At 33.8% G+C, this 17,740-nt stretch overlaps 1 protein-coding gene across 1 annotated transcript in view; it reads right to left on the bottom strand.

Moving 5' to 3' along the window:
- Positions 1-2,070: 2,070 nt before the first annotated feature.
- LOC145680807 (uncharacterized) overlaps positions 2,071-17,740 on the bottom strand; it is a 163,658-nt gene continuing 147,988 nt past the window's right edge. The window contains exons 7-8 of the mRNA XM_081751878.1: positions 6,960-7,082; positions 2,071-2,187 (exon numbers count right to left, since the gene is read on the bottom strand). Coding sequence (XP_081608004.1) covers positions 7,029-7,082 — 54 coding nt within the window. The 3' untranslated portion in view covers positions 2,071-2,187; positions 6,960-7,028. The remainder of the gene's footprint in view (positions 2,188-6,959; positions 7,083-17,740) is intronic.

The following is a 17,740-nucleotide window of genomic DNA, read 5'->3' as shown; positions in this document are numbered from 1 at the left end:
ATACCATCTGGCATCTTATCGCCTGCACGACTGCAACCCAACGGTTCGCATATAGAAGGAACACCTGCCGAAATTAGTGCCCTCATTATAATGTCGTTCACACTGGAGTGGTGTGAATGTCTGCCTGCACTATTAGCACAGGAGAGTCCGTGAAGGCCCTTCTTGTTTACGACACTTCTACAGCCAGGACATCTGTGTTGCTCGCAAACATCTGCTCTCAAACGCAGTGCACTGGCAATTCGAAAACTGTCATTGGGAAGATGAAGTCCTAAATAAGGTGATGGGATAGAATGGAGCCAAGCATCTGCTTCTGGAGATGATGTAGCTAGGAGTCTGGCCTTGCCTTCTGGGTTATCGGATGACTGAAGTAGAGTAGAAAAGTGATGATTTATAATGGGATCTTCCCAAAAGGATTGTAATTACCAAGATCAGTTGAATCTGATCCCACAATAAATGACCACTTATAGATGCTGTCGTTGACATCCGAATCCGTTACAAGGCTAAGATCTTGTTGGAGAATTGTCTCGATCAATGATTTAGCGCCATAGAATGAAGACAGAAAGGATTAAATAGCCAGGTCCATGGCGCGGCCAATGCCGAGACCTCCGTGGTTAAAAGGAGGAAGGCCTACAACCAAGAGTTTTTGTTGAGTGAGAAATTCAAGATATATTCTAAACCGGTTTTTAAGGTGTTGTCATAGCATTCCAGAAGATCAGCATCCGCCAAGATGGAGCACAGCGAAGAAAGTATAGCAGCCTTGGCATACACAATTAGGCGCGTGTAGGTAAAAGGCAGAGTGTGCTGAAATCAAGGAAAGACGTGTAAAGAAGAATTCTAATTTAGAAATTTTGTCTTTTAATATTGTTCGTCTTGCCTCATTAGATAATGCTGCTCCTAGTAAGATGGCATTATCTGTCAAAATTCCTTGAATTCCAGGCACGGCTTCGTCAAGCAGCTTGAAGAGGTTATTAGCCTGGTCATTGGAGACTCCGATGGAGACTCATTGGAGACTACAAAGCTCGTTTGCAATCCGATCTCCTTAGCCTGTCTACGGATCATTTCTAATATCCCTAGTACTGTATCCTTGTCTCCAGCTACAGTCCCGTCATCCAAATACCATATGTTCAGAACCGTATTGATATTGTTAACGATGGATTGTAAAGTTAGTGCGAACAAACCAGGGCCAAGAGTGTCTTCTTGTTGTACGCCACGCTGAGAGAGAATTATTTCGTCTCCTAAGTATAAGTTGTTCGATTGCGGGTAACACTGATGGACGTATCGATAAATTGACGGAAAACTGTTTTTCACCTGTATGAGGATAGAATCACGATTCAACTCGTTAAATGCGTTTCTAAAGTCTATCTTCAGAAACACTTTCTCCTGATGGTGTGGAAAAGAGTAGTAAATAAGAGCAGCATGGACTTCTGCTTCTGCTCCATGTGGGACGCAAACTCCAAGTTGGTGTGGAGATAGAAAATGTGTTAGAGGTTCTCTAATTCTATGGCAAATGATTTTGGTTGACAATCTCCTCCAGACATTGCCTACTACGATGGGACGAATGCCGCCACTTTTCTTCCTCAAATCTATTAGTGATGCTCCAAAGGAAATAGGTTTATTTTCCGTGGGCACATAACCCGAAATAATCAGGTGGAGAAAATCACAACTTGCGTTAGTCAGTTAGTCTTTAGCTTTGCAGTCTTGGGGTAGTACGAAATCCTTTAGTATTGAAGGACGGAGACTGTCCATATCTCCTGATGACCCGGAGAGAAATGATTTAAGTTCCTTCATAAACTCGTCAGCTGATACTCTAGGCGCTACAATACTGGGCGCAATGAGATCGGGAGGTTCAAAAAGGTGGCTGTGAGCCGGATGTTTCTCTTTTAATGCTTCTAATACAGTTCCATTCGGAGACATCATTACTCCGTATCTTATCCGAGATATCCGTAAATTATCATTACTTGTATCTTGAAAAGTGCATTTATTCAACTTTCAAATATACTTATTATATTCTGTGCTAAGAAAATATACATTTATTATTATAAAGAATATAGAAAACAAGAGTTAACTTACCACAAATAGTTTCGTCACTATGGTCGGAGCAATCATAATGCTCATCGCACACCTTGTCGTGAAATATGCAGTGTCCTGAATTACATCTAAATTCTTTTATCCCACATGTATGATTTGCTAGTAAAAGAAGAATGTTTCAAATTGACAAGTTTTCATTAAGAGAAAATTCTATAATTTAGAAAGTTCAGACATATATTAGACGTATGATTTATATAAACTTACTTTTTAAAAACGCTCATTAAAATTGTGAATATTCATTGAGTTATAAATTTAGAGTTTAGAGTGTAGCTAACAGAAGGAATTCAACTGGTCTCACAAGGTCTTGTTTTAAAAGAACAAGTACAACATATTTTCTCATAAACTCTGAGATGAATTTTCTTATTGGTAATGCAGGGTCTACCTGCCGAGTTACACCTCTCTAACCCCAGCGATTCGTTGAGATACGTTATCGTTAGAGGAGTTTTTGAAGGGATATTTGAAAATATACTTCTATTTTGTATACTTCCCCGAGGAGAGAGTAATCTCTACAAATTTTACATTAATATATTATTGGTATCTTTTCGGAGAATTTAAGTCATTAGTTTAATTATTTCCTGGTTGGAGAGATTTCATATTTTACACATTACCACGCTTTGAATTCCAAAATACTATATCTACTTCTCGTATAACTTCCGAGATGAATGAAGGCAAAAACATGCATCAGGTTACAACAGTGGACATATAATGTTTTGAAATCACTCCTTGGAGAAAATATTTGAATTTTGAATTAAAACTTGTCCCATTATTGAGAGATATTTTATTATAAAATCCCTGGGGACACTCTGTTTTCTATTTCTTCACTGCATGCCTAAGTTTTAAAAGATGTGTGATGAGGTGATACCTGTAATATCTAGATCTTCATCCAATTTCTTCGCGAAATATGCATTTACTTTTAAGTTCTTCAATATTTTAAATATTTATACCAGTAAAAAATTATCACAGAAACTGCGTCAGACATAAATCGCATCGAATTATCCTTTAACTTCAAAATTGAGCACGAAGACTTTATGAAATGGCAAAGGAAAATGCCTGAACAAACAACAATTAATAACTTTCATGAAACGAGAACGTATTACACAATAATAAAATTGTTGTTATGTGAAACAAAATCTACCACTAGATGTTTATCTGCGACAAATTGTCCCACTAGAAAGCTAACACGAACCTACACTCGCAGAGCGCTGCTGATTAATTATGGTATTCACATGAATTCGTTCTTTGATGGTGAATCTAAACTAAATGGATTCTAAGAGAATTACCTATTACTAAAAAGATTCAAACCTATTATTTCTATCCCATAGGCGATAAAATTTATCGTAAAATTAACGAGTAGTTTTCAAGATATTGTGCACCAATTAATAGCCTCTTTCAGTTTCCTATGGAGTTTAATTAGAAAATAATATTAGAATATGAAAGAAAAAATAAATGTAATTCATATCAGAGTCCTCCAGTAATAATTTATTTGTACTCAATCTCTGAAGTCCTTAACTTATTTTATTTATATGAAATTTCTTATGATCGAATTAATTGAAGTGGAGGTATAGAATGTTTGCTTAATTGATGAGACGCATACCTCGCAGCACCGATGTTATATTAAACGTGGTCTTACAAAACCTCTACATGGGATATAACCAGATGTACTCTCACTGCGAATTGATCTTGGCTTTCTAGACCAAAGACTCGTAGGCTAATCATATACTGTTGGCGCGAGGGAGCTTATTGAAGTAGATAATGTCAGTGGAAATGGTATGCTCTTATTAGCCCTTTAAATTTGTTGATTGATTGGCTGATATGTATCTAACTCTAGGGAAGCTATGGGACTTACAGTAAAGGAGAGATGTCAAGCAGTATAGTACGTTTCATGTTATACACCGAGAACTAAACATTATTGTGGCTATACTGTTAGTGTACGCACTTTTGCTTCGAGAGATGTGGTTCGATTCCAGGTGACAGTTCACACCGTAAGATGTAGAGTCAAGTCTAATATAGTCTTAGTCTTTCAGAGACAGTTAAATACATTCTAATCTGTGCCATTTGAACACGGAATCTCAGCAAAGATATGTACATTAGCCATTTTATTATTCGTTTTTAGTAAAATATCATGCACCAAATATATCACCATTAATTTGTTTCGTTTATTATGAACATTGTTATCATATTTTCTCTTAACCCCGAGATTACTCAACATCATTCTAATTTCTGAAATTAAGCAAAACACAAAGACATCATACAAAAACACCCATGCAAGTTGAAGATGCTCATGCCTTTCATTTGAACTTTAAGCCAGGATCAACTCCAAATTGTTATTCGGAGTCACTCTTATCTACCTATTCCGCCAATAGAGCAATGAAGAGGGATTTAAAACAAAACTATTCTATTTTTGGTATTTAAAGTTGAATAATACCGCTGGAATTTGAACGTTCCGGACAGTTTGAACACATTAAATATTCCACACATTAAATACTCGACATTATTTCCGTCTGCAAATGAAACTAAAAGTAAGATTTGATAAATCAGTTGATGCGTACTCAACAATTTTCCCCATTATTAGTAAAGCAACATGCAGAACGACATTCCTGTCACTACTACAAATGCCATTACACGTTACTTCTCTAGTCGAATTTCAGGTCAAAGTATCATTTTCCTTTACAAGTATTTAAGAGACAGCAAGATAAGAGTAAAGTTTCATTACAAAAATTGAGTGACTAGTTTATTTTTACTAAACAAGCCCATTATATATATATATATATATATATATATATATATATATATATATATATATATATAATATTTTTACCCTATTTAAGTTATTTACACTTTACCCCATACACTTACTTTCGACACTTCTGTTTTGTGTACTTAAACATCAATATATAATAATAATACATAAAGATAAATTGATGATGTCATAACTCCTGACTTCAATACTTCTGACTGCAACCAAACTTTCATCTTATGTTTACATAATTATATTTTGTATGCGTAAACATATGTCAAAGAGAGGGCGTAACCATCTTAGAGGATGGGAGGAAATATTTTTTGAACTAAAATTCATTATCAATAGAAAAAGCCATTTATCTGTTCTCATTTTTCTTAAAAATAGTTTATCTAATTTGTATTAAGTTAGTGTTCTATTACTACATGCAAGTTTAATTTTATATTGATTTCAAGAAACTTTGACTAGCCAGTGAAAATGAGTTCAAGAAAATTAATACTGAAGGTTCAGACAACCTAGAAGATTGTAACTTTAGAAACGCTGTGTCTCAGTAGCTCACAGAAGAAGAAGTTTTATCTTCCGAGGTAACTTCAGACGATTTTAATAGAGAGTGATGCAAAACGATACTTCGGAAACGCGCTGAGTTTGTGATGCAAAACACCCTGTAAGAGGAACTATATTTTCTAGTGACGAAGAAATCTTATCTTCATTTTCGTTTTGGCGTATTAAATATTTTAACCGAAAGAGACGCTGCACCATGGTTTTCTACTCCCAAACCTAATACATAGACTCTCCAACATAAACTATTTCACAAGAATAATAATACCACCAAAGAGCACCAAAGTAAGTCATCTACACGACGCATGTGAATATTTTATTGGACAAGTTATGTTGATCAAATTTTATATTGCACAGATTTTAAAGGGGGATACACAGATTCAGGGAAAAAGGAAAGTGTGATATGATGTTACTCCTACGGAGACAAATATATATACTGTTATCTGCTGGTGCTGCCAAGAATTACGACATAAAGATCAGAGAACTATTTCTTGACAAAAACGTAAACGCTTTTTTTTTAATAAAACCGGCATCCTTGTAAATAGGTTCGAAGATAAAACTTCAATGATTCGTTTGTATGACAAAAAAACTAGAAATGCTAAACAACAAGGGAACCTGAAATACTTCAGTACATGTTAGTAATGTAGCCGCCTTTCGTCATGTGAAGGACATGTTTATTTGAAAATACATAAGAAATGAACAATGATTAGAAGATTGACCTCAATGTGAGTCACATATGGCTTACACTAAGCTGCTCCGTGAGCCATATATGGCTCATACTAACACTGTCCCTAATGCATCGTGAGCCATATATGACTTACATGTTGACGTTGTTAGCCTTTTATCTGGGGTTCTACGGAAAGTATTATGTTTTCTTTCAGTACGGTGTTCTGAGTCAAGTGTGTGACTATATTGCATGCCCTTTAGCTTTTCGAATTATTCATCCATATTCACCGAAAATATGTCAAAATGTTATCTTGCTGAAAATGCGAAAATACCACTTCTTTGGACTTTTATTCAGCTGTGGTACATAGCATTTTAGAATTTAGCATATACAACCAATACGTACCTAAAGACCTCAATATTCAATATTCCAAGATTTTTAAACCAGATCTGACTCCTGGCAGGGGAGAAAGCGTGAGACACATACGTATGGCTCACGGATCTTCAGAGGAACAAGTTTACATGTAAACTTTGTTATCCATATGTGGCTCACATGAAAAGTAATGTAATTTATATTTTTTAATTAATAATACATTTTTGTTTATCATTAAAATTGTATAAAATACATTTGTTTAGTATGTGACATTGAATTTATTTACATAGAAATGATAATTTTTCCCAGTTCAATAAACAGATAAAAAGTATTAAAATCCGTCGAAAGAGTTCAATTAAACTTGTGTTATTGCTTTTACAACGTTTGTCTTTAAAAAGATACATTTCTTAACTTAGGTTCTATACGGGCTGTTAAAAAAATTGTATGTAAGTTCCACAGAAATAAATGCAAGAGATTGTTCAATTACACTTAGGTCACTTTATACTCATGAATAATAAAGAAAACACTGGTTGAACTTACCGCAGGCAGATGTAGTTTCGTCACTCCCATCACCACAATGATTTTTACCATCACACACAAATAGGGTATCTAGGCAGTATCCATCATTGCATCGAAACTCATCTGCTGGACATGTATGATTACCTATCAAAGTATAGAATATCTTTCATGTTCAAAGGTAAAGAGCCAAACATATTTTTGTTATATTAGCAACGACTTTGAAAAGGTTTTAAAATAAGTTATGGAATAAAATTCTCTCTTCTAACTCACTTGAAAAGATATTTACTTTCAGAAGCGTATTATTATCATCTCTCTGTTAGATTATTGAATTAATCTCTTAAATAACACGATCCTCATAAACAAATCCTAAACTATGGAACAGGTCCTCACGAGAAGGCTTTAAAAATAATGTTCAATACGTGTATAGAAATGCGTGGTATCAGGCAATGTCTCGCCGAAAACAATGCTAGACAGTTTAAAAGAAAGAATCATAATTCAGGAATTAAATATCTGATTCACGTTGATTAAAACATTATAGTGATTTGTTAAAATAAGATTTTTAATGAATCAGTTTATGTCAAAATGTAGCGGGAACAGAGTAAGCGTCTAATTTAAAAGGAAAAATACTCATATATGAGGTTTTCAAGAAAATAAAACTGAAGAATCAGGAACACGAAATTATCACGCATTCCATATCCACAGTATACTATAAGTCCAAAACAATTATCTTCGTATGCTGTACGAGTTCAAACCTGGCACAACCGCCGCTGCAACGGGACGGAAGAAGTGCCAGGCCATTTGTGAGGTTGTGATTACTCAGACACTGCAGCATTGGTTTAACAAGTTTAAGGACGGTGGAAACATTAGCAGACGCACCACGTGCAGGAAGACCAACACATATACAAAATGAAAATGTTCAGGCACCAATTAAGGCCAGGTCTCTCCAGACATATGAGTAACTTAGCTCCTATTAAGTGTGAGTAGAAAAATCATGCGCCAGCACCCCCATCTACTTAGGGAACATTATAATTTGAGCCGTTGGGTCTTATATGATTTGACAACGGGTCAGACGACAACGCGAGGAGACACCTGTGTTACTTTGGTGTCTCATCTGAGGAAGAAGCCATTTCTGAATAGAGTGCTGACATATGATGAGAAGTGGGTCGTGCTCGAAGCTCCATGGCGCTGTCATCAATTGGTTAACATCCCCTGAACCGGTTCCAAAATAGCCCAATACAGCACTGCGCAGGCAGAAGGTCTTGCTGTGTATTTCGTTTACTCCTCGCGACATTCGTGCATCGTGAACTGCTATCGTCTACTCAGATCATCAATACAACTGTGTACTATCAGCAGTTGAGCCATGTTTAAGAAAAACTCAAAACTTAGGAGCCAATACTTCTTATCACATAGGGTTCCTCTTCTTTCAGGACAACGCTAAGCCCCTCGTTTCTAGGATGACCAAGTATAACACTCCAAGCCATGGATGAGGAACACTATTCCATACGCCATACTCCTCCGACATTGCATCGTCCGATTATTACCTGTTCCGTTTCTTGCACAATCACCTTAGAGGACGCCAGTGCAAATTCTAGTAATGTGCAAAATTCACTTCTTATTCTTCGGTTCACGGCCCACCAAATTCTAGCGCGATGGAATCCATAGCCTTGAAAAACGGTGCCAGAAGTTCATCAATACTAATGGGGACCATCTGTGATATTCCACGAGCGTCTTAGGTGACATCAATTTTCGAATGTGATTGGTGAAAAATCGACACAAGTTTCTTGGTTACCTTTGTATCTTATACGATACTGTACTGACGCAAAAATGTCATTATAACCTTGATTGCCGTATGTGATGAGCAAATGTTTCAATATTGCTTTCGATAACGCTAATTTTATAATTCAGCTACAGTTCATCTGCATGAACTACCAAGAAAGGAATAACAATTAATTCTGAAGTAGTCAACAGGCAAACAGTATGAAAGATGAAAATTTGGAAATCCCAGGATCAATGGTTCGAGTACAGCAGAAAATCTTGAAATATGTTAGGGGCAAATGCAGACAAATAAAGAAAAATACACCTAGGTAGTATTTTAAAAGGTGCGTTTCATAATTACATATTTTACAAAAACAAACAACTGTTTCAAACGAAAAGAATCATCGATATCAGAAAGCACATTTTACATTTTGTTTCGAGGAAGTCTACTTTTAAACTAACTAACGAATAAAGTTCCTTTCCAGCGTATTGTTTACTAATTAAATAGCCTTTTTCTGGTCTGTGTGCAATTTAATTAGTAAATAAATAAATAAAAACAAAGAAGATAAAAATCACAGGTAATTTATATCAGAGTTCTTCTGTATTAATATATTTTACTCAATCTCCGCAGTTTTCAACTAGTTCCATTTATATAAATTTTTTATGATCGAATTAACCGAATTGGAAGTGGATAGAGGTTGGTTAATTGATGAGACGCATCCGTTGCAGCAGCGAGCTACATTAAACTTGATCTTACAAGCAGCGTGGACCCTAACTCAATACATTCTCACTGGAAATCAACCTAGGCTCTCAAAGACACGCACGCTAATCATTATACAGTTGCCATGAGGGAGCTCACTGAAAGTAGATAAATACTAGTGGAAATGATATGCCTTATTCTTGCCTGAAGTTCTTTGATTGATTGGTTTATTTCTATCTAATTCTAGGAGTGAGCTGAGAGTCTATGAGATTGACAGTTCAAAGAGAGATGTTAAGCAGTACAGTGCTTTTTGATGCTATCTACAGAGAATTGAACATTGTTATTTCTATATGCTAGCGTATGGGCTTTTGTTGCGGGAGATGCGGTTCGATTCCCGGCGACAATTCATTCGTTGGGATCACACCGTAATTTGTAGATTTATGTCTCCCATAGCCTTAGTTCTTAAGGGACAGCTTACACCAATCCAATCACTGCCATTTGAATTCAGAGCCTCACCGAAAACAAGCACAATAGCCCTTTTAGTAGTTTTTGTTTTTCAGCGGAATTTGAAACATGAAATATGTGCGCTTTATTTTATTTCGATTTATTGTGAACACTTTTATAATATTTTTTCTTAATACACTGACTTCACTCAACATCATTCTACTTTGTGATATTAACCAAAGAGCAGAGATATCATACAGAAGTACCGAGGCCATTTAGAAATGCTGATGCTTCTTAGTGATACTGAAATCCAGGGTCAAATCCGCTTTGTTATCCACAGTTGAAGTTATCTCTGTATTCCTCGACTATACCAACAAAAAGGGATTTTAAAAATATGTTCTACTCGTTGGTGTTAGAAATTAAATAATACTTTGAACGGGACTTTGAACGTTCCTAGACAATTTAAAGTTTTATGGTATACAAAAAATTCTATATTTTTCTGTGTGAAAATGAAAATAAAAATAAGAATTCATAAATCAATTGATACATACTGAACGTTCATTCACGTTATTAGTAAATCAACATAAATAAAAACCCTACTATAACTAGATGTTATTACTCCCGTCGAATTTTAGGTCAAAGCTGACTTTTCCTTTAAAGGAGTTTAAGAGATATCAAGATAACAACAAAGTTTGAAAGCAACAAAGAATTACTGAGGTACTACTGGAAATACTGGGTAACGAGTTTCTTTGATTAACATCTTTCCATATGGTTTCTGTTGAAGACTAAGTGTATTTGACACAATACATACATACATACATATATATATATATATATATATATATATATATATATATATATATATATATAGAGAGAGAGAGAGAGAGAGAGAGAGAGAGAACAAAAAAGATATTGTTTTGTTTAGCACCCGCAATTAGATACTTTAGAATAAAGGGGTCGGAGTTGGAAGACACTCTAAGGTTTAGTGGTCATACGTTCACACTTATAATATCGCTGTGCTATTTTTCCCGATCTACACTATACGTTTTGTTCTTGAGTATACCCTTTTAGACTTTCAATCTAGTGCTATGCTATGCATAAATATCCAAAGTCTTATAGGAAAGCTTTGTCATCCGCCCGACTGTCGAGAAGTTCAAGCGAAAACTGTAAGATATATCGAGATGCAGTTTCCTGGAATCATTCAGCGTCCGAAGGATAGGTATATCTTGTCAATTAACTCTCCTTACAAGAGTAAGTGATTCATATTAGCGCTTCTGATGACAACGTTTATTGCAATAGGGCAAAATCTTAAATGGACAGGGATAAGCAGTTTCTCATTATTTATTTATTTATTTATTTATTTATTTTCAAACAATTCAACATCCAAAGGCAACATGTCATTACTATCTACAGATCTCTATCAAGTTCGTAAGTCGGTATGTTCACTGTTAATCATAATAGAACGACAATAGTAAGAGATTACGAAATGATGTTTTTAACAAACGATTCAGAGTCTCAACACAAAATGCTACGAATATGAAAAATATTCTACCAAAAACGCAAGTTGTTTAAATGTACAATTATATTGTGTTGAATACTAACTTCCGTACAGCAGAAGCAGTAAATGTTATCAAGATGAGAGCTTTTGTAGTCGATTCAGTATAAGAATAACTTCATGTCGTTGATTGAACCTCTATTCAAAGCTGAAAAAGTGAAATCAATAATTTCCGGTTTCAACGTTTATAGCTATCCGAAAAAAAAGAAAAGGAAAAGAGTTAAAAGAAGCCAGTTTTCATCGAAGCCTTCAGTGTCTCAAATCAAATTAACATTATTATGCAAAACACTAGCAAAACCAGACGTGTTTCAAATTTACTATTATTTCGAGTTTCACTAGTGCAAAACGCTAAATGGTATCAAGTTGCGTTATTTTGTAATAGAGTCAACGTAAGAAAAATAAGTTTCCCATTGTTCGTTAATTCTCTATTGAGCTAATATTATTGTTGAAAGTAACCATTTGTAGTCTTAACGTTCATAGCCATAGAACAAAAACAATAACAGGTAACAAGAAATATTTTTCGATAACAATTCACTGTCGCAAGGGAACACATAAATTTCCGTGGAGCAAAAAGGGTAAATGCTAATAACAGAACATATTTTTGAGATGATTTAATATCCGGGGAATAGCCTTTATGTGTTTAGCTAACCCTCTATTCAAACAATAACTTTTTTGAAACCTGAACTTTTCGGTTTCAGCAGTTTTCGCAAGAGAATAAAAACAGTAGGGGATAGCAAAAATTGATGATCAGTATACGAATCAAGTGGAAAGGTATCATATCGTGACTACTCATAACACTCTTCCAAAGTCGTAAGTGGTTCAAATTTACTAGCACTTCCGGTTTCGCGGGCAAAATTGTAAACACTTAAAGAAACGTTCATTTTTGCAGTCGATTTAGTGCGCCAGGAGTAGGTCCCGTCTGTTTCATTGATGATCTGTTCAAACAGCAAATGGTTAAGTCAGTAATATCGAGTTTCAACTTGTAACCCCATGTAATAATGATGTTAATTGATAGCGAGAACTGTTTTTTTTTGTACGATTCAGAGTGTCAGGAAAAGATCTAATGACACCGAAAATACTTTACGGAAATCGAAAGCGGTTTGAATTTGATATTACTTCCGGTTTCACTGCTGATTTCCGTACATTGAATACAGTATATACTATTTAAACAGGAAATTGTTCATAAAGACGATTTTTCGATTCCTCATTTCCACCATAGAACAAAAACCTAAGAGGTAGCAGGTAATGACTTGTTAATATATATTCAGTTTGCGAGGAAGAGGTTATATTTTTGATCTTGTTACTTAATAGCAACAAGTACTTTTATATGCACTATATAAAAATTAGGTAAGGTTATTAAATTTGCATAGTTTGGAAGTCTTAATTTTACACAATGAAAGGATATGTTTTTAAATTTGTCCGATGAAACACAATGAATCAATATGTATTTATAATTTTCCGATCAACTTGGGTTGACAATGCACCCGAATTGATGCATTGATGTTGATCTATAGTTCTTAACATGTTTCTGTGAGGATTTATTTTGCCATGGTTTTGGTATTTTTTTCCTAGCACTCTGAAATTTATTTGATATAGACATTTTGTTTTACGTCTATGCCTTTCTAAACAATTAATTTCTCTTGAATTTACAAGATTTCCTACCTCGCAACACGTTAAGGGAAACAGGAACACTAACTATTAGTGTTTTGGGAATGAGCAATATTAGAAACTGTGAAAATAATTATTTGATTTTCCTGTGTTTTAAGGACTCATATATGTTGTACTGGCTAAATAAATTAAACATACATACACCTTGTTTACTACTAAATTTTGCATGTCATTTTGTATGTTGTTCTGAACTAAACATTTTATAATCCAACTTCAATATCTTAGGAAACAGTAAACCAAAGATTCCATTTTCGAGCTCCCAAGCCAACCTTCGCTATCGAAAAGCATTTTGCAGATGTATTTACATGATACAATATTTTCCAACTACGTATATAAAAGACCACGTACTGATTCCGTCACGCACGTTATTTTCACAGAAAGGAAATTAAAGGAAAGGAAAGGCAAGGAAAGTAAAGAAAAGAAAAGGAATGGGAAGGAACATATTTTTGACATCCACATATATACTTCTCAGTGCTTATCAATAAATTAGATAATTATTCATGTTTCTTTCTACGGGAGGGGATAAGGTAGTTCTGTGGTTGAGTGCTCAACTCTGACATTAAGGGATCCTGATTGGATCCCAGGCAATGCGAATTTGTGGAGAACAACACGGTGTTCATGGGTTTAGTACCATTTTCTCTCACATTCTCATTCTAACAACCCATCATAATCATTCGCTTTCTTCATTCATTCGTTTCCTTTAAGCCAAAGGTTATAATCATGGGACGTAAAACTAGAAAATTCTTATTTATTTATTTTCTACCTTAAGAATTCTGAGTAATTTTGTCAGCATTTTTAAATTAGATATTTGCTGTTATTTCACAGAAATTGGAGTTTATTATACAATTTCATTAATATGTGAGGAGTATTGAGATTTGAGTTTTTGTGAGCATAATATTTTGTATATGAATGTGACGATGACTTACATATTAATTTGGGAGGAGGAGATAAATACATTTGTCATTAATTTAAAGCGGCATCGTTTTCATCTATATTTTAATACGTAAAAATATACGGTTTAATTCATCCTTTATTTACAATAATTTCTAAAATTATTGTAACATAACTCACTTTCCCTTTTGGTCAAATATTTTTTTATTTCTAATTATTTGCGTGAGAGATTTTGCACCCTAAATATATTACCTCAAATCTAGAGAGATTGCATTCCTTATGCTCAACAGAATACATAGAAATTATTATTAGAAACAACCATTTGTCCTACTCTAAAAGTACCATACCACATGCACTTGCTACTGAGGAAACACAACTTGATCGAAATTTTAGCCAACTACGTTCCCGAAAGTATTATTTCAGGGTCTAAGTCTCAAAGACACGACGACGTGGTGATACAAGATGTAATCAGCTAATGCTTAACATGTATGGAATTCGAAATCTCCTTGAGTAGGCGATTCGAGAGAGGACTGAGATCCCTTGAATCCCTGCACTTCAAATAGTATGCTTGTAGCCTTCACAAATATTTATAATGTGTATTATCTTAGTATAGCTTACAACGGTCTTACTTGCAATGTTACGGCACGCTTAAATTTGATTCTCTGGTGAACCGACATAATACAAAAATGCATGATGAATTAAACGACTTTTTAATTTGTGCTTCAAATTTGAAAATCTATTATGAAATTGTTCAAAAATAGCACCATCAACATTAATGTATTTTGTTGTCGCAACTGATCGGTGAAGTTATCCCCTATAATTTTCTTTTAAGTTCTTGTTGAGATATACAAGGGAAGGGACGACCGTGTAAAACGTGAGCTAATTATGGGATCGAGTTCTTTTCAGTGAATTCTCTATTATTTACCTGTCTCAAGTTCGCATTATTTCTACCTCACAAAGTGAAGAATATAGTTAAAAACATCACATTATTAATTCTACAAAATTGTAGGGATGGTATTCATATTTAAATGTATTTAACCCTACTATTTTCCAAAGCTTTCTAAAAACGAGTTTGCTTTTATATTGTTAACGCGACCAGTAAACTTAGTTACACCTCTTATGTCAATAATTTTAAATTTTGAATTAGAATATTTTAATTTCCTAGGTTTTACGTGAGCATTGATACCCCTCTGTACTTGAGAATTAATATTCCGTGGTGATCTTCTCTCTTCATCATCGCTCTACGAAATAAAAACTATGTTTTCAAATTTGGATTCGTCTAATCTTTGCAACGTTGTGTTTCAGTTGTCTTACAATAGGATTGTCATGTATTGTCCCAAGTAGATAACGTATCAAACTCTGACCGCACCCCTTCAATCTCCTTTCACTGACCACAGCACCAATTTTACCTGTCTCTATTCTATATTGTTTACCGAAGTACATTAATTAAGTTATACAGCAGTGAGGACAAAAGAATATGTAGTGTATTTTGAAAGTCAATGTATTATAACAATTCCATTTACTACAGTTTCTGCTTCATTAAAATCGGCTCCTAGATGGCTGCTTAATTAAAAGTTATTGAAGTTTAAAATGTCGCAAACAGAAAATAGTGAAAATTTCTCAATGCAAATTTCTCAACGGACAATTTCAGCCATGCAAATGAACTCTCCACGCTAGCATGAATGAGAAGCTGTTTGTAGAAAATTCCGCCAAATGTCAACCAAAGTCAATCAGTTATAGTTGAGTGAAAGTATGTAGGATTACTGTTAATTTCAGGAATTGAATTTAATATGAGTATAATTATCGTTCATAGTAATGAAATTCGACGCCAATCTGAAACTAGTAACATAATGGAGTATATAAATATTTGAACAGCGTTTAACAAGATGTATCTAAACATATTTATTAACCATTTATATAATAACAATGCTCTTCATATAGGCTTTTATGTTATAACAATAAAAACTTACTAAATTGTATGTACATTATTATAAGTTTGGATGCTGCAGTGAAATCTCCTGCTTATCTCATTCTATATGCAAAACAATGAATTTTTAAACTCAGTTCATTGGTCATACGTTAAAGGAAATAAGCAGCCATTCACCTCAAAAACGATTTATTATGGTCCTGAAAGTTTTTGATTATTATGTTGAATGTATTGGTAAAAAGTTCTTCTCAGATTCCATAACAACGTGTCATTTCTCTCTAGTAAATTTTTGTGAACTTCATTGTTTCTAATAGTCTCGAATATCGTAATGTGTATTATTGGTTCTATTAACAATAGCCCTAACATTTTTATCTGTTAACTCAACATCTATTAACTTAATTACATGAAGCTAATGTTTAAACAACTCAATTTGATTTATCATATTTTTATAATAATTTTTCTTTAAATCTATATTAAATTGTGTAGGCAGACAGTGATTTCAGTTTAAGTGGAAACAAATGCAGTTGTAATAATATGATATACTCTAACAGAAATAAACACATTAACAAATCCTGGAGAAGCTGATAGGAGAATGTATAATGGAACACGTGTAGCATAGGTACATTTTATCCTCTTGAACTTTCTTCTGTTTTTCGTTAATAACTTCACAAGATTTTATAAAATATTCTTAATTAACGGAATTAAATTTTCGCGTGTAATTTTATCTGAAATATTCATTCTGTTAAACGAATTTTTATAATAATATCATAAAAAACACTTAGAAACTAAATAATTCTAATAAACATATAGTTTATAAAATTGTCTCGATCATCTTTTCTTTCTGTACATCGTATTCAAGGTTCTTACTGACGATAGCAACACAAATAATCGTTTTAATTGGAACATCGTCTGTAAATTAGCAGTGGATTTCAAATTAGTTCTACTAATTACAGTTACTGATTTACGTTTGCTTGTATTAATTACAAACATTTGTATATTTTCTAAAAACTCTTCTGGATAGTAATACATTTCAGTGTTTCCAATTGTAACTCTGTTATATATCGTACACCTAATATGCTTTTTGATATTTTTGTTTTTCGAAATCCAAGATCAAGTACTCTAAGGGAAAGGATTCAATTCTAGAATTACCAAAATGAATATTATAAATTTTATAATCATCAAAATAGTTTGAATCTCTTACTTATTTGTCATTGGTTTCAATTTAAAAAAAGACAATTACAAAATTAGGCACATCAAATTCAGGTGAGTGAAATTGTTTGGTTAGATCGAATTCTAAACATTTGCCTTTAACTCTGTTTTGTAAACATTGGTATGTGTTGAAGGAAATAAGAATCTTACTCTCTTTTAACATGCTAGAACTTATTATGGTAGCATAGTTAGGTTCATAATTAACAACAGACATTCTCAACTCCATATTTGTAATCCTAACATTATCTTGATGTGGTTGATCATTCTCACATTTTCCATCATCTTTCTTTGTTTTCCAAATAGCATATGCATTATCATCAGAACCACTTCTTATAAAAGTATATTTTAAATCACCTTTCCCCATAATATCATTATATTCAGAAGACAATCCTCGAAAGTCTTAGCAAAAGCACTACTTCTTCATATGTTCTTCGCCAAGTAATTCCTTCCCATCTAGATTCATCATAACGATTTGCTTCTGGTTTCGAAATCGTACATTTTTCGAAGTTCACAGCTGTCGAATTTAAACCAGAATAATCTATAATACCCAATATCTGCTCATGTTTACCTCCATGTATTTGGGAAAACTAATGTGGTAAGAAATTATTAATAACTCTAATATTGTGACTAGCAGTGTATTTTCCATCGACGTC

Source organism: Thermobia domestica, chromosome 3, assembly GCF_964235325.1.
Source record: "Thermobia domestica chromosome 3, izTheDome1.hap1.1, whole genome shotgun sequence".
Taxonomy (NCBI): Eukaryota; Metazoa; Arthropoda; class Insecta; order Zygentoma; family Lepismatidae; genus Thermobia; species Thermobia domestica.
Note: the sequence above shows the minus strand (reverse complement) of the source record. Positions and strands in the feature narration are given on the sequence as shown.